This window comes from Fundulus heteroclitus, chromosome 4 (assembly GCF_011125445.2).
Source record: "Fundulus heteroclitus isolate FHET01 chromosome 4, MU-UCD_Fhet_4.1, whole genome shotgun sequence".
In the NCBI taxonomy this organism is placed as follows: domain Eukaryota; kingdom Metazoa; phylum Chordata; class Actinopteri; order Cyprinodontiformes; family Fundulidae; genus Fundulus; species Fundulus heteroclitus.
Window position 1 is genome coordinate 27,522,045 of NC_046364.1, and position 24,785 is coordinate 27,546,829.

General features: G+C 40.3%; 2 protein-coding genes across 3 annotated transcripts in view; both read right to left on the minus strand.

Moving 5' to 3' along the window:
• adamts17 (ADAM metallopeptidase with thrombospondin type 1 motif, 17) overlaps positions 1-6,349 on the minus strand; it is a 45,722-nt gene extending 39,373 nt beyond the window's left edge. For both annotated transcript variants that reach the window (XM_036136304.1, XM_012861638.3), the window contains exon 1: positions 5,647-6,349. Coding sequence is in view for 1 of the 2 variants with exons in the window: in XM_012861638.3 (XP_012717092.2) it covers positions 5,647-5,704 (58 nt within the window). In the remaining variant the exon portion in view is untranslated. The remainder of the gene's footprint in view (positions 1-5,646) is intronic.
• Positions 6,350-7,963: 1,614 nt separating this feature from the next.
• On the minus strand, positions 7,964-24,296 carry cers3a (ceramide synthase 3a). Its single transcript, XM_036136308.1, has 12 exons — positions 24,209-24,296; positions 20,692-20,882; positions 19,207-19,324; positions 16,525-16,643; positions 15,174-15,231; positions 14,961-15,011; positions 14,353-14,445; positions 13,433-13,561; positions 12,204-12,310; positions 10,616-10,769; positions 9,364-9,568; positions 7,964-9,284 (listed from the first exon to the last, which is right to left on the minus strand). The coding sequence occupies exons 1-11, from the start codon at positions 24,224-24,226 to the stop codon at positions 9,383-9,385; spliced, it is 1,224 nt and encodes a 407-aa protein (XP_035992201.1). The 5' UTR covers positions 24,227-24,296; the 3' UTR covers positions 7,964-9,284; positions 9,364-9,382.
• Between the last annotated feature and the right edge of the window lie 489 nt (positions 24,297-24,785).

Consider the following 24,785-nt stretch of genomic DNA (forward strand, 5'->3'; position numbering starts at 1 on the left):
AGCAGTCGCTCCCAACCTTACGAGTCTACCAGCTAAAGTCTTCTTGTCTTTTAGATACTTGTACGCAGATGTGAAGCCTGCTGAAACTCAGCCAGCTGTTCACAGACCAGTCTAGCTGTAGATGTTACCGGCTGACCACCAATCAGCAGTGAGCTATGAAATGTTCAGGAAGAAGGCTGTTCTTTAAATAATAACCGTCTGGAATTAGTTTCAACCATGTAGCTTCATTTCCAATCTGTGCTGTTGTTACAGTGTTACTGTAGGTCCCAGCTGTGGTCAGGGGTACCACCAGGCCCTAAAAGTTCATATATAAATAAATAAAAAATAAATAAATAAATAAATTATTTATATATATATATATATATATATATATATATATATATATATATATATATATATATATATACATATTTTTTTAGCACATCTGTATTATTGCTAACTTGTACACTGTATTTATCAACAGAGTTTAAAGAGTTATATCTGTTTCACTGCTTTTTATATTTGTATTGTAGCACTGTAATCTTTTTTTTTTTTGGTTGAGAATTTTAAGATCTGTCCAGGGACAGCACATGAAAAATAGCCTTTTGGCTAATTCTGGTGCGTTTGCAGCAATGTTAATCAATCTACATTATCCCAATCAAATAAACCAATAAATTAAATTAAATTACATTTTCATTCACAAACACTAGCTTTGTCTATGAGACAAAACACTTTTTTTAAAATAGATAAATAATATAAATGTCCAGAGTTATAAAATGGTTCATGGTGTCCTGTGGTTAGTAAATTGACAAGTCAACAAAGCAAACTGACATTTTCATTTAGAGCTACAAACAACAAGATGGATGGTCTTGAATCCCATAAAATATGTTCTTCAAGTAGAATGTCTTCTACGGAGTGCTAAAAACGTCAAATAGGGCGTGCTCTAAAACTCCCACCAGCAGATGAACAGATTTAGTGCCACTGTGAGTATCATCAGACACAGTCTCTCCTGGCATAGGACACCACCACTTGGACCCAGCTAGGAGGTCACAGGTTCAAATCCCAGCTGCAGCCCTCCTATGTGGGGTCGACCCATTTGTTTTGGGTTCTCCAGTCTTCTTCCACAGTCATGCAAGCTCGGTTTACTGGAAACTCCAACTGTGTGTGTGTGTGTGTGTGTGTGTGTGTGTGTGTGTGTGTGTGTGTGTGTGTGTGTGTGTGTGTGTGTGTCCTGTGAATCTGTGATGGGCTGGTAGCCTGTCCAGTGTAATGCCTTGCCCTTAAGTTCATAGTTTGTCATCATACAATCATACAATAAAGTAAGCCTTAAAGCAAGAGTCGTCTGAAACTTGGTTTCCCCAAGTCCGTTTGAAAGAAATATCTGGAATATTTTATTCGGCTGTAGCTGAAAATATAAAAGGTTTTATTATGGAAGCGTTTTCATCTTCTGTGCTTCTGTCTTCTAAAATGGTGCTGCTAGAGTCCCGGCCAACACCAGGATCATATGGATCATGTCACCACAGTTCTTCAGTCACTGTCTTAGTTCTCCCTGTGGGGAGATTCTAAAATTCAGTAAAGCAAAAGTCTGATTTGCTTGCTAAGGATAGACCCCTCAGTGTTCCCTGGACCAGAACTAAAACAGGTGGGCCAGCATTTAGTCCATATGCTCCTCAGACTGTTGGTTCCTTTAAACCAGAACCGAAGACAGTTCCCTGAAACAATCTGAGCAAAGAACCCTTTGCCTGACCACTGAATAACTGAGGCGTGATATTCAAGATTTGGTCAAGATTTAAAGTGAAATATCAAATGTACATTTGGATTTAGATTTTCCTTTTAAATCTGCATTTCAACGCCTGGTGGAATGATTTGAAGTGTTTGACGAACTGTATCTGGCTCTCTTCTAAGCAAAAACTTAACCGTTTCTGTTTTTTTTTTTGGATGTGTGTTTTAATTAACTTTTTTTTCCAAACTACAGCTTTTCCGTAGCTGTGTGTCATTTTGCCTGTTATTCCTCTGCTTTTGGTTGTTTTTCACCCAGTGTTTTTTTTCTTGTAGCCTCTACTGCCGTCAACCACAGAACATTTCATACCTCCACTGAGAACCGAAGCTTTAAAGGAATGTTCTTGATTCTATTCATAGTCTCCTGGAAGATAATGTGATTTTATGTCTCAAATAAAAAAAACATCTTATTTTCATTGCCCTTCCAGTACTACATATGCAGGTAATTGCTTAACTTAACTGATAATAGGTGGCTGTTTTTAAAGCCTAATTTAGCCTAATTTAGACAGATCGGCCCTCTGTTCCTGCATCACAGGAACAGAGGGCCGATTAAAGGTTGGGGCTTTTAGCTTTGTCTATTGTTGATAGTAATTTTAAGGTATATTCACTGTCAGCATAAAGTCTTTGAGAAATAATCGTTCTTTATTCGTTCTGTGTTGTTGGTTTTAACTAAGCCCTTAGGCCAAACTCGCAATGACTGAACCACACACCACAATTATGTTAACTCCTGTTCAGCCTATTGGTCTCAGTGGTTCTCAGAATAAAGTAAACTGCGAGGAGAAAGAGAAGAGTTACAAGACCATATTCTCTAGATGCTGCGTGATTTGTTAAACGTTAATGAATACATTTATTCGTTTTTTGGGTGTTTTTTTTTTCCCATGAAAACAAACTCCTAAGGACTCCTAAATAACGTCAGCTCAGTATGGACTTACGGAAAGCAGAGTAAAGAGGGTATCAGATGAGCTAAATCAGATGGCATATTAAAATCTTTTCAACTAATAAGTAAATGCTGTTTAGCAGGGGCACCCAAAGCCTGGCCTGGAGGCCACGTGTGGAAGAATTCCCATGGAAGGATTTTTATTTCTGGTTTAGAACAAAAAATATGATTCTTTACAGTACGACGCACTTAACTTGAATTTTCTTAATTAGGGCAAAACCAACTAGTAGGGATATTTACGGAGGAACAAAACTGACAGAAAAACTTTAATAAAACCAGAAATATATTAAAGACATTAAACAATACACTCAAATGCAACAATTAATTAAAAAATTATGAATTATTGAATTTTTATTTATATGCCTTTGTTGAAAATGTTTCTTACTTTCATTGACATTCACTTTTTTTTCTTTCTTTATATCCGACATATTATTAATTTAAGCATTTGATTTTAATTTTATGATTTTGTCGTTGAATTTTCTTACAGATCTGTCTCCGCCAGCTCTGAGTATTTCTCAGTTGAGCGCCCACCAGACACGAGGTGAGCAAGCTTTATTAAGATTTAAATGCACACAAGTCTCACTGCGCATAGAAGAATAGCTATGGTGGAAATGGATCAGCACTCTTATTGACCACTAGTAGAGAAGCTGACCCAATGAAGGGCCGCTCACCTTATCTGCAAACAGAGGCAGAAATGCATAAGGAAAAGTGAAAAAGAAGGCAGAAAAATTTAAAAAGAATACATGAAATAAAAAAGTATTCTGTAAAAAAAACAAGAAACGTAAAAAATTTAAATGAATCAGTACATGCTAAGTGTACTGTTAATTTATTCGGCCCTTTATATAATTTTGATTTTATTTGTAATTTTGTCAGTTTCGGTCCTCCATACTCAGCCTTCCTTTAGAGATATATAATTTAAGAGGAACTACCCTGTTTGGTGAAACAGTAGACCAGATGACAATAATAGTATAAGTATTAATATCCTGTATGGAAGCATGCACTTTTGATTTTAATGTGCCATTGTGTGATTTAATTTACCTGTTTATTTGCTGATGATAGAAATACATTTTACCACTGAGGGACAAATAATAATTCCATACAGAAAACAAACAAAGATCTGGTGCATACATAATACATTTTTACAGTGCAACTAAGGATCTGGTCCATGCAAATAATCAGCAGCAGCCCTGTATAATTTCTGTCTTTCTGGTCATTCAGCATTAGATTTTCTAGTGATCAGTTCCAGTGAGCAGGGTAGGCTGCTTTCTGCTCTAATTGTCTGCTTCACACCACTCTGGCTGCACCAGAACCTGTTATTATCAGCCCCATCTGCCTCTAAAGCCTTTCCAACTAAACGGAGGAGTAATGGTGGGGCACATTGGTTTGTTCTGTTGCTTCACCATTTTTTAACATTTTCCTGCACTGATTTGTACCGTTGTAGAACAGAGTGCTGCGTGGTTCAGAACCGTGCATCTGGAAGAGGGGAAGCTCCAGGGGCGGTTCTAGACAGGGGCCAACAGGGGCCTGTGCCCCTGTAGAACTGTTCCTGGCCCCTGTTATGGCCCCTGTACTAAAAACATGATATTAAATTTCTTAAGATGATAAATGCTGACAAAGATACCGTGACTCACTGGTCATTTGGATCAGTTGTATTTTTTTTCGTTTATGTTTTTACCCAATAATAAAATAACAAAATAATAAAAAAAAAAATATCAAAAAAATAATAATTAAAAATTAAGCTGTTTCACGTTAAGCTCCTGCTGTATTGAGAAAAGATCAGGGGTCTGCAACCTGCAGTTCCAGAGCCACAATTGGCTCTTTGGCTTACTTAATATAGTAAACGATGAAATGTTGACCTGTTAAGTTTCCCCCCCCAATCTTTTGTTCTGTGCCCCTGTGAAAAAACACTGGCCCCACCCTGACCCCCACAAGGAAGCTCAGACCGACAGAACCAGAACCAGGTCACTGGGCCGCCTGTGTCCGTCACGCTAACAGCTAGCGTTAGCTCATGTTGTCCAGGAGGTTTACTGCTTCACGGATGCAGAGACGGGAGCTTCATGGACCTTTTCCACTTGCTCTCAGACATTAGAGTCGTAGCGTTAGCTTAGCATGGAGAATCGTTCAGTATTTGGTTTTTATTGTCCACCTGCCTCAGGAAACGTTCCTCTGAACAAAGCTGTTGGTTTTGTCTCGACAATAAAGAGCATGTTTCCTTCTGGCTTTACTGGACCTGCTAGAGATGAAGCTCCCAGCAGCAGATAATGACTGTGGTCAGGTGGTCAGGTGAGGCTGCAGGAAGGGCCGGGCCGTGTTGATGCAGCACTGCTGCTGGAGAAAGGACAACAATCTGGACAAATGTAAGCGGGTCAGTTTATATCCCTTTTAAATCAGTAACTTTGAATAATTATTATTTTTTTAGTGTTGATTATATCGAGGCAGATTATTTTGACCCTACTGCACACCACATTCTTTTCTGCAGCCTTGGGGCCTGAGCCCCCCTTATCTTCAAACCTAGTGACGTCCCTGCTTGAAGGAGGGGGGAGGGGGGGGGGGGGGGGGGGGCTGGCTCTTATCCAACGAAAGTCCGGCCGGCATCTTCAGAAAGTAGAGACAGCCTAAACATCGAGACACAGATCGGTGGATGATTGAAAGGTCCATAGATCGAGCCTAAGTGAATTGTTCAGGCGTCCAAAGCAAAGCGGTCCGGGCCGACCGGAGAGTTCTGAGTGATTATGGGCTCACAGAAAAACCGGCGCTTTGCAGAAAGAAAGAGGGAAAAAAAAGTCTGCAGCTCGATGTTTCCTGTAGAACTGTGGGCTAGTACAGGTCGCTCTTTGTCAGACAGCTGATCAGAAACATGTGGATCAGGACAGACAGACGGACAGACGGACTGTCAGTGGTCCTTCTCAGCAGACCGTCTCTGACTACAATCCAAGGGAACCCAAACTTACCCGTCAGTCCGACGCAGAGCGCGCAGAGGAGCAGATGGAGAACATGGCTGCTGCGCATGATCGACGAGTCAAAAAGCGCCGCTGGTCCGTGGAGGGGGCTGCCGCTTTCTCCGTGGACGGGACGAGCGAGGCGCGCACCGACTAACGGGACAAGTCCTCCTGGGCTGAGGGAAGCCGTTTAGTCAGCAGACTGGGCCCGCCTACAGAGCAGGGAGCAGCCCCGGTGCTGCCTCCTCACGATCCCTGCAGAAGATGTGTGCAAGTGTCGAGCACGGCAGCAGAAACCAACGAGTTCATGCTGGAGGACGCCCAGACAGCTGTCTGACACAAACATACAGACAGTCTGCGCGATCTGTTTAAAAATACTGCTGGCTTCCCCTTCAAACCCAGTAGAGAAAAACGAATGTAGAATCAGCCCACATATTTGTCATTATTAATCCTTTATTTAACCAGACAGACCCACTGAGATCAAGACCTCCTTCCCATGGATGGCCTGGCCAAGAGAGGCAGCAGGACAAGACAGACAACAGGAACAAACACTGCTATTAACAATATATAAAGTGCAAGCGATTGTTACAGTAACAACATCACATTAAAAACAGTGGCTATTTCTGAAAGGTCCTGGGTTCTAATCCTGTATTGGCACCTTTCTGCATGGAGTTTGCATGTTCTCCCTGTGCATGCATGGGTTCTCTCCGGGTACTCTGGCTTCCTCCCACAGTCCATAAACATGAGCTGTTTTAGACGTCTCTGAAGGATGCGTCCCTTTGCAGCTGTCCCAAGGAGGCATTCTGGCCCACACACACCTTGGGATGACCCAGGAGTAGAGGGTTAACTGGGCACCATTTCACAATTGGAGAAGGTTTTCTATACCACACATAAAATTTAACTTAATTCGCAAAACACAAGAACATGGATTTGTTCTGTAAATAAATGAGACAAACTGTAACTATAATTGTAGGAAATTTGGATCACAGAATATTATCTAACAGACCAAAAATAAGTTCTTGTCCTTGAAGACAGACTTGCCTACCAAATAAAACCCATTAAAGTAGGTTTTATATCCATTCTTTTGTCTTATTTGATTGATACAAGTCGATGGTGATGATGCTCAGAAGCTGTTTGCTTTAAGAAGTCGACCCTCATTACCAAGTTCTATTCATCAAGGTGGAGGAAGAGGATAAACAGACACAGAGGAAATGATATTATCATGTAATGACCTGCAATCAAAAGTAATGCATCCATTCAGCACAATCACTTTGAATTCAACCACATCATTTTAATTAAAATAACATTTGAAACACATGGGAGTACTATTGTCCTTTAAACTGTTTGAATGACTTGATACTTTTGTGTTAATATACTTTTTCAGGTCCCCAACTTTTCATAACAGAGCACATACCAAAGCATCAAAAACAAAAAGTCAACCATCTTATAAAAAGCAGACAATGATGCTTGAATTGGAAAAATCAAATACTGTGATGGTTTATTATTACCTGGCTTTCATGAAGACATGACTAAAAATGAATAAACAAAGGGCTGATCGCTCCATTTCTGCAATGACTCAGGAGGGATAGCGTTGGTGCTACTGCAGTCTGACCTCAGATATGTGAAAGAAGAGAAAAGTGGGATAGATGTTCACCTTGAAAAATAACTACATATATCAAGATGATATCACCACTTTCATCTGACAATATACTAAATTCCATGGTGGATTTACATTGATCAGCCAAAACATTATGACCAGGGTAACATAGGTGCCTCTGCTTATGTTGTTACAGTGCAATGTTACTACTACAGAGGTTCCCAAAGTGGGGGTCAAGAGATACCTCTACTATATTCATAATTTTATAATTTCTTATCAAAATACTATGACTTTATTTGTATAATTGGAACTCCAAAAAGAAAAAGAAATCCCACCCGCCAAAAAGGGGGTCATCAATCTGTGACTCTGTTGTTTTGGGGGTTGCAGGCTGAAAAGTTTGAGAAGCCCTGATCTACTGAAACAGTCAGCAGAAAATCAGAGAATTTGAAGGGATGGGGGGGGGGGGGGTCTCTGAGAACAAGTTAAAGAAAAAGAAATAACACATATTTTGAAATGTATTTTATATTTGAAAATAAAAGAACATAACCTTAACAATTATACAGAAAGGGTAGTGAGCTATAAAAGGCTAAACAGGTTCTGATTGAACATTCTTTCCATTCAATAAGAGAAGCTTTGTTCACAGAGAGAGAGAGAGAGAGAGAGAGGGAGACAGAGAGAGAGAGAGAGGGAGACAGAGAGAGAGGGAGAGGGAGAGACAGAGAGACAGAGAGAGAGAGAGAGAGAGAGAGAGAGAAAGAGAGAGAAAGAGAGAGAGAGAGAGAGAGAGAGAGAGAGGAAGAATGCTTTTTCAATAGAACAATCTACAACCTGCTATTACCTCTACATTAAAACTGGTCTTTATCCTCATAAACACTTAAGACAATTAGAGTTTCCATCACAGAGCAAATTGAAAACAGATTATAGAAAAATAACATGACGTACAAAAATTTGGTTAAATTGAATAAAGACTGGAAGTGTCACAGGTCTTGTTCTAAAATCTGACATAACTGTTGAATATTTTCCTATTTATTGGGTTTTCTGCAGAACTCCTGAAAAAAAGACATCAAGATAACAGAACACAAATCATCAGTCTCTCATACAACAACAAAGAGTCTTCTGTCAGAGGCTTCTCCAGATCTGCTGTAAGACAGACCACTACAGGAGATCCCTCCTGCCGGGAAAAACCTCTATAAAATGAGTTATAGCAGCATTTAATGTTCCTTTGGGATTAATAAAGTATTTTGGAATTGAATCAATGATATGAAGGAGGTCATTGAAAGGGCAGATTTCTCTGACATGAGTGTTCTTTTTTTGTCCATTATTTTTTTCACACTTACTATTATGTTTTTCTCTTTCAAGTGTTCTTTCTTGTGTCAGGAAATGCTGGTGTAAGGTATTGTTGCTTTTTGCCCATATGATGGCAGTGTTGTGTCATTCTAAGGAGGAACCGTGTTTGTACTTTTTCTAGTTTAATGTCAGCAGCTGAAGCTGCTGTGCCGTGTGATTACATATCTCTGTGTGCTTTGTTTAGTTAGAAAACGAGGAGTAAAACAAGTCCAGAAGCCAGAGACGTTACTCCACATTAACCACTTAAACAAATGTGACAATATGTCTGAGTCAGTTTAGCTCTTTTGCCATTTTGTGCTCAGTTTTGGTTGCTTCCAACCCAACTTCATGTGCATGGAACGGGTTTATAGGACGTTTTGTTCTGACCATCCGCAGCCAGCCGGCTCTACCAGGGTTCAGAACCACAGATGCAAATGAGATATAAAGTCTTCATGAGATTAAAGCTTCAAATACAGAAAAAAATGTCACCTCCAAGAAAAACAAACTGGTCAATGGTAAAGAACACATGTACAAAATGGAATTAGGAGGAGATGGTGCTGTGTGGTACCAACTGGGGTATTAACCGATAGACTGGCCCTGCTCCACCTTAACAACTATCTCAACATCACCGCATTTCTCAAAATGTTCCAGAACATGAGTCAAAAATCCCTTCTTCCCACTTTGTTGAAATCGCCGCCTGAGAAGCAAGGCTGTTTTGGTTCAGGATCTGTAAAAATGATAAATATTCCATCAGTAGAGCTTTTGTTTCTTCAGCTCTATTCTGTTTCCCACATCTTCATGCTTACAGATTCTATTGAGCCCAACTCATGACATAGTCTTTGACAAACAGGTGTTCCCTGGTGGAGACAAATCGAAGCAGCCACTCTTCTCTCTGCCTGCATCACTGGACAGTCCGTTGCAGGGCTTGTGTTGCTCATCATCTTCATCCTCTGTTGGGCTTGTCTCTTGTCCTTCTTCCTCCTCATTGTCACTTCTCTCGTCTCTTGTTAGCTTTGACACAGGAAAACACACACACACACACACACACACACACACACACACACACACACACACACACACACGGACATCCTTGTTTAATGTACATAGAGATGACTGTGACTTGACTACCTCAGACCCACATTCATTTTCAAGCCTTTCTATGGCCTCACCCTAAACATTTCCAGTATATACCCTAACCTAACCCTAGCTGACACTCTAGTGCTAAAGCTAACCCCTAGCCCAGAAAAAAAAAACATTAGGACCAACAAAGATCCTCACTTTCCATCTGAGTCCTCACTTTACTAGTAAAATGAGCAAAACATTTTCTCGCTCAGCTGCAAGTGCAAGAACACACACACACACACCCCCTCCCTTGCACCAATAGTCAAGAACACATGACATTATAGTTCAAAAGAATCATGGAAATAAAATGCCTCAAAGCACGTAAACAACAAGCTACCGTACAACAGCAGCTTCAGTACAGCCAGCTTGTAAATACACCTGCTTGTAGACTACTGCTCATTCCGACCTAAAAGACAGATGACCTCATTCTCAGGAAAACAACGAGCCCTACACCTGTAGCCTCCTCAGCTTTCTGCTGTTCCTGCTACATCACTGCTCATTCATATTCAGGCCGGTCGGCCCATCCCTCAGTCCTCTTATCAGGTGCTAGTATGCCACCATTGCAGCGTAATAGGTTTGAGGTGAGGTGTGGTTTTCAAAAAGCTGTCCCTAATGCGAAAGCCGGGGTTTTATTGACTCTTGATGGTTCCACATTCTTGGCAGTAGAAGTTGCAATGACCTTTGTCATTTTCCTGAGTTAGGGGGAGCTCTGAGCTCACCATCTCAATGGTGGGTGGATGGTGGCTGGGGACGATCAGCTACTTTACCTTCGCCTCGGGGGGAAACCAGTATTTCTCTTCTGTTTGTTGCATACCACCAATATTTCATTTGAGTAAAATATTAGGTTTCATATACCATATCATATGAGGCGCTATATAAATAAAATTGAATTGAAATACTTGTGAATTGGTGCAGTGCACAAACAGTGTTACTTACTGTGCCAAACAGAAACTTCCGGATCATGCGGAAGATGAGGTAGGCCCAAAACATGTGAAGGAATAGAAGAACCACAAGCATCACATTGAAGAAGTAGTAGCCAAAAAAGGCTGGGTAGTGGTCCACTGGGTAGACCCAGGTACAGTGCATCAACCTGGAAAACAATTTCAAAACCCGCATGAGTGTTTTCCCCAGGTGTGAACAGTGAACAGTAAGAAAGCACTATTAGACGGGTAAGTGATTTCTGCTGATCCAAAACCTGAGCATGTTCTGGAGCAATCTTTGGTCAGTGGAGGCAGTGAAAAGGAGTCTAAATAATCCAGAAGCCTAACCCACGCTGGTAAGTGCTGGCAAACGAAGCTAATAAGTTCTAACTAGCTTTTGGACACACAGCTATTGCTTTAAGCACGACGACATGGATTCAAATTTGATTTGAGTCTCACTGGGTTCATAGATAGCTCTGGTCCAACGTAACACTAATCTTAACATTCCTAAGATATTTTCTTGTTTAATTAAGGTATACTAACGAAAAAAAAAAAAGTTTCAATGACATTTAAGTAAATACATCAGAAGTTAACATTGACAATGTTGACCCTACTTCTTGATATGCCCTGTAGTTTGGTTTTAAAAGCTAGATTGATCACAGGCCTCTGTTTGTCTACCTGCTTCCCAAGAACTGACCCCAGACTCTTAACAGTGTCCGACTGGTGAAAGGTTTTGGCCATGGCTTAAAAACACAGATATTATAATCCCTGAGATCCTGTTCTGTTCCCCTTTGCCTTGTGACAGTCTGCTCCACTCTCCTGGGAAATATACAAATAATTACTAAATTGTCTGGAGGAAGATGCACTTGGATCCCACTCCTTGTATACGGGGGACTTCTTGGGGAGAACCTAAAGTAAATATACGCTCTCGGATAAGAAACAAGCCCAATCGAGGACTAAATTGGGATGCTTCGCAGCTGAGTCCATTTAGGATCAGTGGTAGCTCTTAACTTTATTTCTCCAGACAGATTCAAGATACAACAACTTGGTATTGACTTCTGCAGCTTATCCTTCTGCCTAATATGGATTCGGTCTGTCATGGAGGTTTCCTTTGGACCGAAGTGGCTTCTTTCTGTTCTGGTGACAACACGCTTCTGTTCCACACTCCTCAGGAAGAGACAGTTCTGGATCTTGCAGGTGAACTGCTCACCCTGAAAGTTGTTATTTTGGCTCCAATCTTCTAAACAGCACTTTGAATGTAAAGGGCTATTCTGTGGCAAAGTACTGATGGCTGCAGCTTTTCTTTGGGGGTAACCATTGTTAACACAGGACTATGATTACCAGCACATCTGTCCCATTTTTGAAGCAATTACTCCACTAATCATGCTGGGCAAAGCCATAAATATTGGCAAATAACAGTTATTATTATTAAAAGTTAGCAAATAAAGCTCTTTGAAATGAAATATGACTCACAGAAGTCAGGTGTATTTATCCAAATTAATACGAAAATGAAATTGATATTTATACCTACTCTGCAAAATCATCCCTAGATGCACGATTAAATCCTCTTTTAATGGTACGCAGACACACATGAAGGAGCTTACCAAAATGGAAAGATGATCAGTCGTGTTACCATAAACACTACAGCAAACACAACAAAAAGACCTTGGCTGGTTTTCTCCCATTTTGCATAGTTGAATAATTTGGCAGACTGAAAGAAAAAGGATTTGAAGAACAAGACATCAGTTTGAAAGAGAACTAGCGCTACTGCAGTTCTGAGGTATCGTTTGATAAATTGAAAACACATATAAAACTATGCATTGTCTAAAATACAGTGACATGAAATGAAATACTGAAATGTACAGTATGTCATGAAATGTTGGACTTTGTGTTATGTACATCTAGTTCCTTCCATCTGATTTTAGTCCTCATTTCCTGTCTTATTTGGGAAATTCGGGTACCTTCTCTTCACTTCCTGTTTACTGGGACTTCAGCTTCTTTCTATAACCCCTTTCAGATCATTCTTTTGTCCAGTGACCTACAGCAACAGTTTTTTTTGTTTAAGTGTGTCCTCACAAATAAGGAATTTGACTTTGGTTCCACCTCAGTCTAAAAGTACAAACATTTAATTATCAATAAGGGATCATCAGCTGAAACCATGTGTTTTGGTTCCTGTACAACCAGCTGTACGCTGTCATTGAACTGATTGGTTGGATGCTACAGGCAGCTGGAATTGGACTTTAGTCAGTTTTTCTTTCTATCTGTAATGTTTACATTTGGCTTGATATCATTTCAGGTAAGTAATTAAGTTCAGTGTAGAACAAGCGAGGTACACTGCTGCTACTGCTGAAAAAGACTGCCTTCAAGCTATGGTTTGTTCAACCTCACTTCTTCCACTGTTACACAATGTTACATGTAACTCAAAAACCGTCATGTTCCCAAATAGAAAGTTCTAGCAGGGAGTCGTCTTTGCTTTGTTTTGCCTTTTGTCCAACGACTGCAGGAGATATCCCCACGCAAGTCTGTCTGTATAGCTATATACCTATATATAACAATATAACTATATATATATATATATATATATATATATATATATATATATATATATATATATATATATATATATATATATAAGATGGCTGTATATTATTTTTTCTTTGAATCCTTTCTACTAAAAAGAATCAATACCATCCTTTTAACATTTCACAGAACTTTTTGGCTGAGGAAACAGGTAATACACAAACATTTAAGAATACAGGAAGTTATGACTAAAACCTATTCTGCTTAACAATGATTAGTTTTAAACTATTTATGATCCAGGTTTCTTACTGACCTCCAGTAAAACATCAGAAGCATCATGGACTAACATGACCAGCGTTCCTACTCGGATGAAGTTTGCACACCAGGAAAATGACAGAAGGATCAGAGTGGCCAAATGGTGGACGATCTGCTCCTTAAAGTCCTGAATTAGAGGATATCCTCCAGTTAACACAGAAAACACGGAGAGTAAGTTTACATTTCTGCTCACAACAATAGTTGTGAGCAGAAATGGGAAGATGGATGAAGCTAAATACAGAACAATCCTCTGTTAAATGTAGTATTAATACAATTCAGTTTATTCAGATAGTGTCAATCCACAACAAATATCATCTCAAGACAGACCGGTACAGGAGATCCTTCCTGCCTGCAGCCATCACCATCTAAAACAACTGATTGAAGAAACCACTATGACATGAGTTACACCAGCATTTAATTTCTCTCCGGGATTAATAAAGTATTTTTGAATTGAATTGAATTTAGAAATTGCAGAAGCTACACAAGCCACACTCTTCAGAATTTAACATGTTTGCTACTTTGCGATAGTCTCAAAGAAAATACATAGAAGTTTGTAGTTGTTACATAATAAAATGGTCTGAATAGTTTTGCATAAAAATTGTACCAATCTATATTCTGTAGATCTATATTCAATTAAAGTTCTATAAGTGGCCCAGAATATATACTGGTACTTAAATGTGGTCTACAATAAGTGTTGCAGAACTCTCCCTACATTTTAGAACAATGGGCGTCAACGAAAGCCTTTATGTCAAATCAGCTCATGTGTTTATATCAACATTATATATTTAACACGCTTTCAGGTTACTGAAACTTTGTTTTCAGTATTTAACGTGTAAAACTACAAAATGCATAATTTCTGCAGAACTGGGCAACTGAAGAACAGAACTGGAGTTTTGGTCTTTCAGGAGCACGGCTCACCTTCCTCTTGACGTCAAAGGCAACGCTGCAGAGGAGACAGCCATAAAAGCTCATCTCCAGGATGTAATACCAGTACTGAGACTCCAGCATGGACTGTGGACAGAGGGGCGAGAAGAGATGGACAAAATGTAGCAAAAAGACACACTTGGTTATGCAGACAAAAGGTTTCTGCCTTAAAGCTACGTTCTCTAGTCCTACTCCATCCATTGGCTATCCTCCACTCATCCTTTATGGGCTGAGGGGGTTTGGTGGTGGGGTGCTCATTGGGCGGGGTACTCTGTGGACTAGGGCTATCTGTGGTCTGCTGGTCCCAATCATAGGGCTACACAGAGACACTGGACAAATAGCCAAGCACGCACACTCTTTCTTATGAAGACCAAATAACCTAACAGTCATATTTTGGACCATCAGAGGAAGCTGGAGTACACAGAGAGAATTCAGTTCTGCAAACTCTATGCAGGATTAGAACCTGCCCTCAACCCTTGATAGTATTGCAGATGCTGTTTGACTACAGCTGACATCAATCTGGGTTTAATTTTTACTGAATCAAACAGTGTTGGTCATGTGAATGTTTGGTTTTCAGCTGTGAGAAAAGAAACGTTACAAACCTGCTTAGGATAACCTGTCCATACTTCTCTAGAGTCATACAGCCATTCTTTCTGTAAAAATTGTTGACAAAAGAAAACTACAATTGCTCAGTTAATGGGAAATTTAATCAAAGAATCATTTACATTAAAACTACAGTCACAAGTCAGCGTTAGTTTATAGGAATGTCAGCTGCTGCTGAAACGGAGTTGTGTTTTAACAAGTTGTGTACTTACATCGTAAAGTGCTGTGATTCCTCCCAGAAATGCACACAGGTAAAAGACAAACCTCCAGCTGCAGCATCAGAGAGCAAGCATTGGATGCACACAATTCTTTTAGTACATTCATGGCTATTTAAGCTAATAATATTGTCATCACAAACACAGAGACAAGTGCACTCTCACACTCTCAAAGATAACATCACAATTCTCTTGTGTCAGGGTTAAATGAACTCTGTCATTTTGTTTTCATCTCTAATGGCTCAGATAATAATAATAATAATAATAATAATAATAATAATAATAATAATAATAATAATAATAATAATAATAATAATAATAATAATAAGCTGTTTGAAAAGAATTTTGTATTAAAATGCCTGCTTGCATTTATCAGCACAGCTTAAATATGTAAATATCTCATCATGTTTGTCCCTATTCTCTTAATCTTTGGCTAACAAAGAAAAAGGAGAGTATTTCCCACACACTGGTATTATTACTACAATATTACTTAAAAAAAAGATAAAAATATTAAGTTATAATACTTCAAATGAAACTGTCCTAGAGACTCATTTATGCTTTCTGACAGAATTTTTGTGGACCCTATGAATTTATAGTTTTAAGTTTAAATTTCTGACCACTTTTAGACACAGCTATAAATGGGCATTTAAGTAACGTGTGTAAATTAGGTTTATTCACCTTCCAAAATCAACTATAAAAATAAATATGATATTGCATTTGGCTCCATAGAGTTTTCATTTGTTATGAGATTAGTTGTTTTCTGGTGCTAATTCTCCAATCCCGAAGAAAGACGTTTGCCTTCACTGCGATGCCACCTGTCCTCATATGGGGGTTGCACTATAGCCTGCAGCATGGTTAGAAAAAGAGCTGTTGCTGTGCTAAAAGAGCCACTTCGCCTAAACTTTGCACAATGCATCACATCACCGCACATTGGTGTTGTTTACTGGGCAGGGGTGACGCGGTTAGGGTAAGTACTACCTGGATTGATCACTCTACGTAGACCTGTTCCAGGACAGGGAGTGGCCGCTGCTCAGAGAGCAGAATTCACCATGTTTACTCAAATGGGCATGAACTGAGCAAAACACTACTTTGGGCACGATTTTGATGAAGGAATAACATCATAGCATAGTTAAAAGCTCTAGAAAGTTGATTTTGCACAATATTGGCCCTTTAACATTAAACTCTCATCTTTGGGTTACTATGCATTTCACAATGTCTTTGTTCAACCACTTAGATCTTCACCCATCTAATTCTATCTCATAAACAAACATTAACACACACACACACACACACACACACACACACACACACACACACACACAGAGTCATTGAAACTTCGAGTTGTGACCTGGCCTCTCTGAACTTCTTTAGGACTCCAGGATGATCCTGTCTCCGTCTTCTTCGGAACCAGCGTTCAATTTGTCTGACTGGCAAACTGCTTTTTTTAGACAACCTATGAATGTCAGCCTGAAATAAAACACACACACACACACACACACACACACACACACAGAGAATAAATGTGGTTAAAGGTCACAGGTTTCCAAATATCCCTGTATGTTAAGGGCCTGTTTATAATAATTGAACTTTATTGATCAATGGAGAAATTCACTTCTGCATCTTAACCCATCCCCTTGGGGAGCAGTGGGCTGCCACTGTAGGGCGCCTGGGGAGCAATCAGGGGTTAGGGGTCTTGCTCAGGGACCCAGAGTGCCGGGACCAGGGATCGAACTGGGTACTTGCATCCTTCTCTGAGTGCAAGCACACTGCTCTAACCGCTCGGCCATGACTCCCCCTTATTTGGCTCTCTGAAATATCTAAACTCAACAATGCACCAAAAACTAAATTTTGTCATTTTGTTTGTGACTACTTTGGTCTTTTCATTGATAACATTTATCCTTTTCACAAATGGATATTTGTAAAGGTGCATTGGGGCTTTAAAAGGCACCAACCTGTGGAAGAGGTTGGTGGACCAGATGACTGGCTGCACATAAACCAGCTACTGTGAGCCGAGCCTGGTTAGAAGGGAGCTGTTTTACTGTAAACCCTTTTTGTTTTGACCAGCGCAACAAGGTTTAATTAGGACACAAGCTGCCAGATTGCTCTTCTTCTGGTTGAAAATCTGGAGTTCAGTCCACAACCCCTCGGCTTGACAAAAAGTGTGCAGGCAAAACAGCAACGTGTTCCTCAGTGTAGAAAGAGCTGTATCTCCACAGACAACACTGAATCTATGTGAGCGGAGGAAATGATGGTAGCAGTATTTCATACAACATAGACAACTCTGAAGGTCTTATGTAGACATTGACTATTGCATCCAATTTATTTGGTTATAAATACCATGATCCTGTCATAAAAAGCTCTTCAGTCTAGCCATAAGGTGCTTGTGAGCTTGTCTCCAGAAACAGTCCTGAGGGCAGTCATGATAAAACAGCAGCAAAACCAGAAACCACATTCTTAAAAGAAGTTTCCTTCCTGAAAAATATATTTCAAAGCAATAAAACAAAGTTGCAATTTATGTTTATCGGTTTTCTGTTTAATTCAACGCATTCCATATACCGAAAAGTTGACCTGTTGTTCATTCAAGTTCATATCCCAGCATGATCCCTTTTAAAGAGTATTTCATTGTTTTGTTTTTTAGAAATATGGCTGAGCAAACTGGGTGCAGTGGGGCCAATCAGAACTGTGGCATGGCAATCATTTTAGCACAGCCACTGCACACCTAGCATCTAGAGTCACGTTCTCCAGGTGTTTGCATTTTAATTATCTTTTGCGTTTTCAGTATTTTCCTTGTTTATTTATTTTCATTTAGGTCTTGCAACATTAATTTATGCTTTTGTGTTATTGGATTTATTTCACTTAGACCCCTGGTTACCTTCCCCCTTGGTTTGCAGTTCTTAAGTCAGCTTCCCCTGTAATTAGTCTCCATCCCTCAGCTGCCCTTCCTTCATTCTGTCAGCTCTGCTGCTCCTCTGGTTCAGTTGTCATTTCTCCACTCCTGCCTGCAATGATTGAACTGGAGAACCTGATAATCAGCTGAACACAGAATAGAGTTTAGAAAAGTTTATTGCGAGGATGAATTGTAGCAGCTGAGGCAGGCAAGCAGAACCAGACTTGACAGACAAATAATGGCTGATGATGCAGGCAGGCAGGGAAGAGCAGGGGACCAGAAGATGCAGGTAGTGACAGACTTAGACTGAGTGATGAAGGCAGGAGCTGATCAGGTGCAGAAGGTGCAGGCCGATGACCCAGCAGAACAGGCAGAGCAAGCAGCTGGATCTCAGAGAACAGGGCAGAACTGAGGAGCATGCAGGCACTGGAAACCTATGTCAGTGAGGGCTGAACTCAAAGTCCAAAAGGCTGAGCACACAGAAACTGGGAGTGTCAAGGCGGCAGTGCACACGAGGCGAGACAAGACGATCTGGCAGGGATGAGTTGGCTGAGGCAGGTATATGTAGGCAGGTGAACACGTGAGCAGAGTTGACTGTAATTACTGGCAGCAGGCAGAGCTGATGTGGGCTAATTGACTGGTGACTGAGGAGACGGAGCTGATTGGGTGCTGACAGATGGCTGTTGGCTGAGGGGAGTGGAAACTAATCAATCCAAAGCAAATCAAACAAAGACCTAAATCATGACACTGCCTCTGTATTTCTCTGCACTGGTTGTCATCACTGATCGCTGGATTCTTCTGTTATTCTGCTTTGGATTATGTTGACTCGCTCATTCAGTGCCATTTCATTTCCTGATCTTCTTGACCTGTTCTCCCTGTGCAATAGCTTCCTGTAAGTTTTCCTGTTTTTTTATTTTATTTTCATGACATTAAGTGCGTATGTTAAGGCAACTTGGCTTTTAATTGTGAGGAAACAGTTCATTTGTATATTCCCTGTTATGTCATATGAAACTGTTGTTTATCTAGAATTTGAACAAAGGTGCAGCTCTTCACTTTTGGACATAACACCATATATGACCAATGCTGACAGATTAACTCTTCCAGTACTGACCGGTATGTTTTTTTTATAATTATTTTTCTTACCTGAGGTGGATTTCTACTGTGAGTAGTGTAGTAGAGCTCCAGGATGGGGTAGTGTTTTGCTCTCAGATGAACTCGATGTCTGATTCCAGCCGAGACTGCGAGCGGCGTTGCTATCCACCTGTGGTACATTAAACACACATTCAGCACTGAAGGTGGCCGTGTCAATGAAGAAGGATTTGAGCAAGGCATTCCAATGGTGGCTCAACAAAAATAGAGAGAAAAAGTTTCATCTCAGAAAGCACTCCTGGCTCAAAGCATCAGAGTTCAGCCTCTCCTGAGATAGTCTGAGCTACTGCTGCAATTATCTTTGTGTACTCTTGGTTTATTTTCTGCAGAAAGTACTCCTGAATCTGTGTCTGCTCTGTCGCCTGAACCATCAGCGTCAAATGGCAGCCAATACTGAGCCGGGCTCTGCTGGAGGCGTTCTCCTGAGTAATTCCTTTCTACTGTCACCACATGCTTGTTCGGTAGGACAAAATACTGCGAAGACAATCACTTCATGTAATCAGCCGGGCCTCTTTAAATGGATATTTTTTCATTATTATTATTTTAAATGAAAAATTTATTTTCATTTATTTTAATTAAACTAGGCTTGATATGCTGGATAATAGAAACCCCACTAGAACACGTTCATAATGACAAAGTGTGAAAAAGTTGAAGGGGTATGAAATCCTTTGCAAGACGCTGTATTATTGTTTACGACTCAGGCATTTAGACTTTATGGACAAATGCTAGATGTGCTTAATCCGCTAGGACCTAAAGTAAATGGTGGGGGTTTAGTCCTGATCAACTCAAAATTAAAAATAGAGCAACGTAAACTTTCCAGCATTTAAACCCCCAGTAAAATGTTCATGCTTTGCTTTACAGAGCCTGAGTCTTCGGTGAAAGGCCAATCCATTCACATCCACAAGAACAGAGAGATTCTTTCTTTGCTCAAGGTGTCAAGTTTTTTTCTTTTTGCTTCACAAGAACTCCAGTCCAGCAGCTTCTGCACCACACCTCAAACACACACTTTATATTTATATTTCACCAAAAAAGAACATGCTGCAAAGTTTCCCAAACCAGAGCTGCAAGAACAGAATGATGTAATGGAAGAGAAAACATTTCTCTGTTCTCAGGCAGTGTGTACTGGCCTTAATCAATTGGAAGACACCCTCTGTCAGTCTTTTAATCAATTGTTTATTTACGTAGCCCTTTACACAGCCAGTAAAGGCAATCAAAGTGCTTTATAATTAAAAACAATAAAGAAATATACAGAAATAAACAAAGCGTAGAACCATAAAAGCTGGCAATAAAGATTAAAATCCAGCTGTTCTGATGAGGATTGATTAAAAAGGACTTAGATCAGTGGTGAGCGCAGACACAGAGGCAGCTCGTTCTTTCAGGAGTTTACATTGAGCTCTTGCTGCTTATTTCAAGAAAAGAGTGTAAAGCACACATGACACCGAGGTGCTGATCTGCATGGACACTCTCTGTGAACCGTACCTTTCAAACAGGTATCTGATGAGTAGAAAGCCAAAGGCGTAGGGCACCGTGACGTAGAGATGTGAGGCTTTGGCATAGACCCGACCTTCTTTGTCTTCCAAGTCGGCCCACGACAGCTCGGCAGGCAGCCAGAGTTTGTCCCACCAGAACCACTCGTACAGAGTTTCAAACATCTCTCTTCTGTAAACAGGCTGCATGAGCATGCAAAGCAAACAGGGAGTAAAAACGAGACACCAAGCTACAGGACAGTTTCATTAGACAACATCATCAGTATTCTGTAAGCAGCTGTATCCGCCCACAGTATGCACACGCTCAGTCGCTCCTGAGGGTAATGTACTATCACCTACTCCACTAACTTAACACGTTTTTGGACTATGGAAGAAAACCTGAGAAAAGACGTGTGCAATGTGTCCATGTATTTATTATTGTGCTTTATTTATTCCTCGGTATATGAAAGGTCTAAGTGTAAAGCTGACACATCCAACATAGGCGACGATGAGCTTCCAGAGAGAACTTCCGACAAGCAGTTACAGATGTGACAGTTGCCCTGTACATGCAGCAATATTTCCTAAACAAATATTGACCTATTCATCCCACCCTTGGTTCCAAAGCCACGCCCTGTTAACAATCGGCCCTCCCGCTCACAGACGGCTCCACCCAGAGACAGAAGGACCGAGGCAGGGAAAAGGAGAAAAACAAACACGGCAAACGCTGACGATGAAAGCCCGGGTTGAAAGTAACACGAAACAGGTTCAGATGATAAGGGCGATCCGATGCTAACAGGTGCCTGTGGCCTGTTGCTAAGGTGTGGAAGCTGAAGTGTTCGCCAACTCATTTCTGGTGTCTCAATAGAACGTGGAGAACGGCCCTTGCTGCTCCTAAACTTGATCCTTTCTGGATAAACACTCCGCAGCGTCTGCATGGATAATGATTAAACTTCCTCTGAGGTAAATGCCCTTGTTGCTTCTGCTGTTCAGTGACATTTTACTGGATTCCAAGTATCTGCTGCAGCCATCATTCCTCCACCCAAATAGAGTTTCCACATACTCAACTCTGCTGCACTGCTTATAAGTGCATTTTCCTCACCAATGTGGCACCAAAAAACAGGCTTCCCAACATATAAGTCACTAATACAACAAAACAAACAATTTCTTACTTTTTCTGCTAAGCATAATTAACTATCTAGCTCTTTGCTTTACTTGTTTTTAAAAGTACAAAATGTATACGAGTAAGAGCCTACTGATTAGTTCCAAGATGGAAATAAAGTTATGTTCCTGGAGTAAATTAAGCATCCTTCCATCCATCCGTCCATCCATCCATCCATCCATCCATCCATCCATCCATCCATCCATCCATCCATCCATCCGTCCATCCATCCGTCCATCCATCCATCCATCCATCCATCGACTATGCCCACATATCCTTGTGAGTTGAGAGAAAGATGAGAATAAAAGAAAAGGACACAAAACTAGAGAGAATACATTTGAGCAAATGGGAAAATATTAGAAGATGAAACACAAACTAAGCATGGAAAAATATTGAGAAAGTCATGTAAAAATGTCCAAACAGATAACGCAAGTTCTGCTGACACCAAATGAGTCTCTCCTACAAACTAACAAAATGAAAAAGATGTCGCTTTTGCTTAAGCATAGTCCTACATTTACTTTCACGGATTTCAACAGAGTGTAAAGAAAGTACTTGATAGATAGTGCAGAAATCAAATGGAGATGAAAGGCTCTACTTTGTCCCTGATATTCAGTGCTTTGCAAAAGTATTCACACCCCTTGAACCACTAACATGAATGCACTATATTTGGTTTTATGTCCAAACTAGTGCATCGTTGCAAAGTGGAAGGAACATGGTTATGTCATTGAAAAACTTTTTAAGAATAAATGTTTCAAAGGGAGGGGGGGGGGGTCTATTCAGCTCCACTGAGTTCTAACTAGCCTTTGGTGCCGTTACAATTAGTTTTATACCCTGGTTTAAACTTTTCCACAGCTTCCTCCCTGACCCTGTGCTCCTTGTCTCCATGATGCTGTTTGTTCTCCGATGTTCTCTAACAAATTTATGTGGCCTGTATTTCTGCTAACGTCAAATTACTAGCTGGTGAGTGTAAGTTACTAACTAGGTACAGTAAAGTCCAAAGATATTCATACCCCTGTCAAATTTAGATAAGAAACTATTTTCATTGAAGCAGGGAGTTTGTGTCTAACAGGATGAGACAAGCATCTCTCCAGAGAAAATGAAGCCATGTAAAAGGAAGAAAATAATATATTTTTTTATTTACACTTGGCAATATGAATTATACTTTTCCAAATAATCAATTGGAAACTCTTCGCTGGGATTACATTTCTTTTTCATACTTGCTGTGCAGCATTTGGGGTGTGTCTTTTGATATTTTGATGATTCATGTTTGGTGAAGAGCTCCAATGCTTTGAGGTTGGAAAGCCTCTTTATCATCACCCTAATCTTTAGCTCTCTCCACAGATTCTCTGTCAGATTCAAGTCACGACTCTGGCTGGACCACGCTAAAACATTGTTATTACTTTGAGATAGAAGAAACATGTTGGTAAAATGACTTTAAACCTAAATCTGCCAGAAGAATAAATTCATTTGGGCTTAGCTGTGAGGTTTGAAGGAACTCATTGCACTTGATTTTATTTAGATGTATCAAAATAAAGGAGACTGAAAATAAATGGACACCACACCCTTCAGATTTTACTTTGTAAGGAGTTTTAGAGGTTTAGGATGTCTGAATACTTCTATCAGGTATTGTAGCACATATTCAACGTTACACAAGGGATGAGACATAAGAACAGGTGAAATTACAGCAATGTTAATAGAGACCGCAGCCAGGCAACCCATATTATTGATTTGTCTTTGAGATGGCAAACAAAGCTAAGCACACAGTCAGGGAGTGTGTCACTACTCAGGCTGATTTTTAACAGAATCAGTGGAACCTGAAACTGAATGGGGGGAAGCTAAAGCTTGTATCATACCACCGATGAGGGATAACTTTTATTCACTTGTTTTATACTATGAGTCAATAAGATATTCCACTGGTACAACAATAAATTATATCATTAGGTCTTCATGAAATACATACAATTTCTTGTTTTAACCCAAGCTGTTATAAAGAAAGCCAATAATGAGGCAATAATTCAGCTGGTTGTGACAATGGCACACGCTTAGGAAAGCATTGTAATATTATCTCAGTGAATCCGAGGGCACTCCTGTTGGATGTGATTTCAGCTCCGATCTCACAGCACAAACTCAGATCAACATTCAGGTCATGTTCATCTCCAACAAACAGGATCTTAGTTATCTCAAATCACAAGCTTCATACGGCATTAGAACCAACTTTTCTAACTTTTGGGTCAAAGCATGACCCCTCCAACAACAGGTTTCTACATCAACTACTACAGATCTTTTTGACAAGAACAGAGCAAAATCCTAGGACCTGTAGGTGACATTCAGATTAAAAAACTATAAAGGTTAACGTAAAACAGAGACTTACCCGTCCACTAACGGCCATCAAACACTTAAGGTAGGGGCAGCTGTTTCACCTCCAGCTGGCTGTTTATGTTTGTTGTGGGAAGAATGGCAGGCAGTACAATCCTCTATGCCCCCCCACCCCCACCCCCACCCCCGCCCACCTCATTACCAGCAGCTACTCTCTTTGAATAGCATTCTTTAGGTGACGCCCAGCACAACTACAATTACCTGGGAAGGGCTTTTTTTTCCTCCCCTCCAGGAAGTAAAGACAAGCTAACAAACTGCATCCGTCCACTTTTTTTTCTGCCCCGAAGAAATCCAATAATGATCTTTGACAATGTTTCTGATAAAGCACAAAAGAACCGGATCTCTCTCTCACACAGGAGAACCCTCACAGGACTAGAAGCAAAATAAGATCTGGAATTACACATTACATTAGATGGTTCGGTTTTATACAAACATTTGCAGGATTGTATTCTTAGGCTTTTGAGTTGGAAAAACTACCCACATATTAACAGAAACGGGTGTCAGCTCAAACGGATCTGTGCTGACGTAGTACAGACAGTGTCTACTTAAAGGTTTCAGGAGACGTTTCAAAA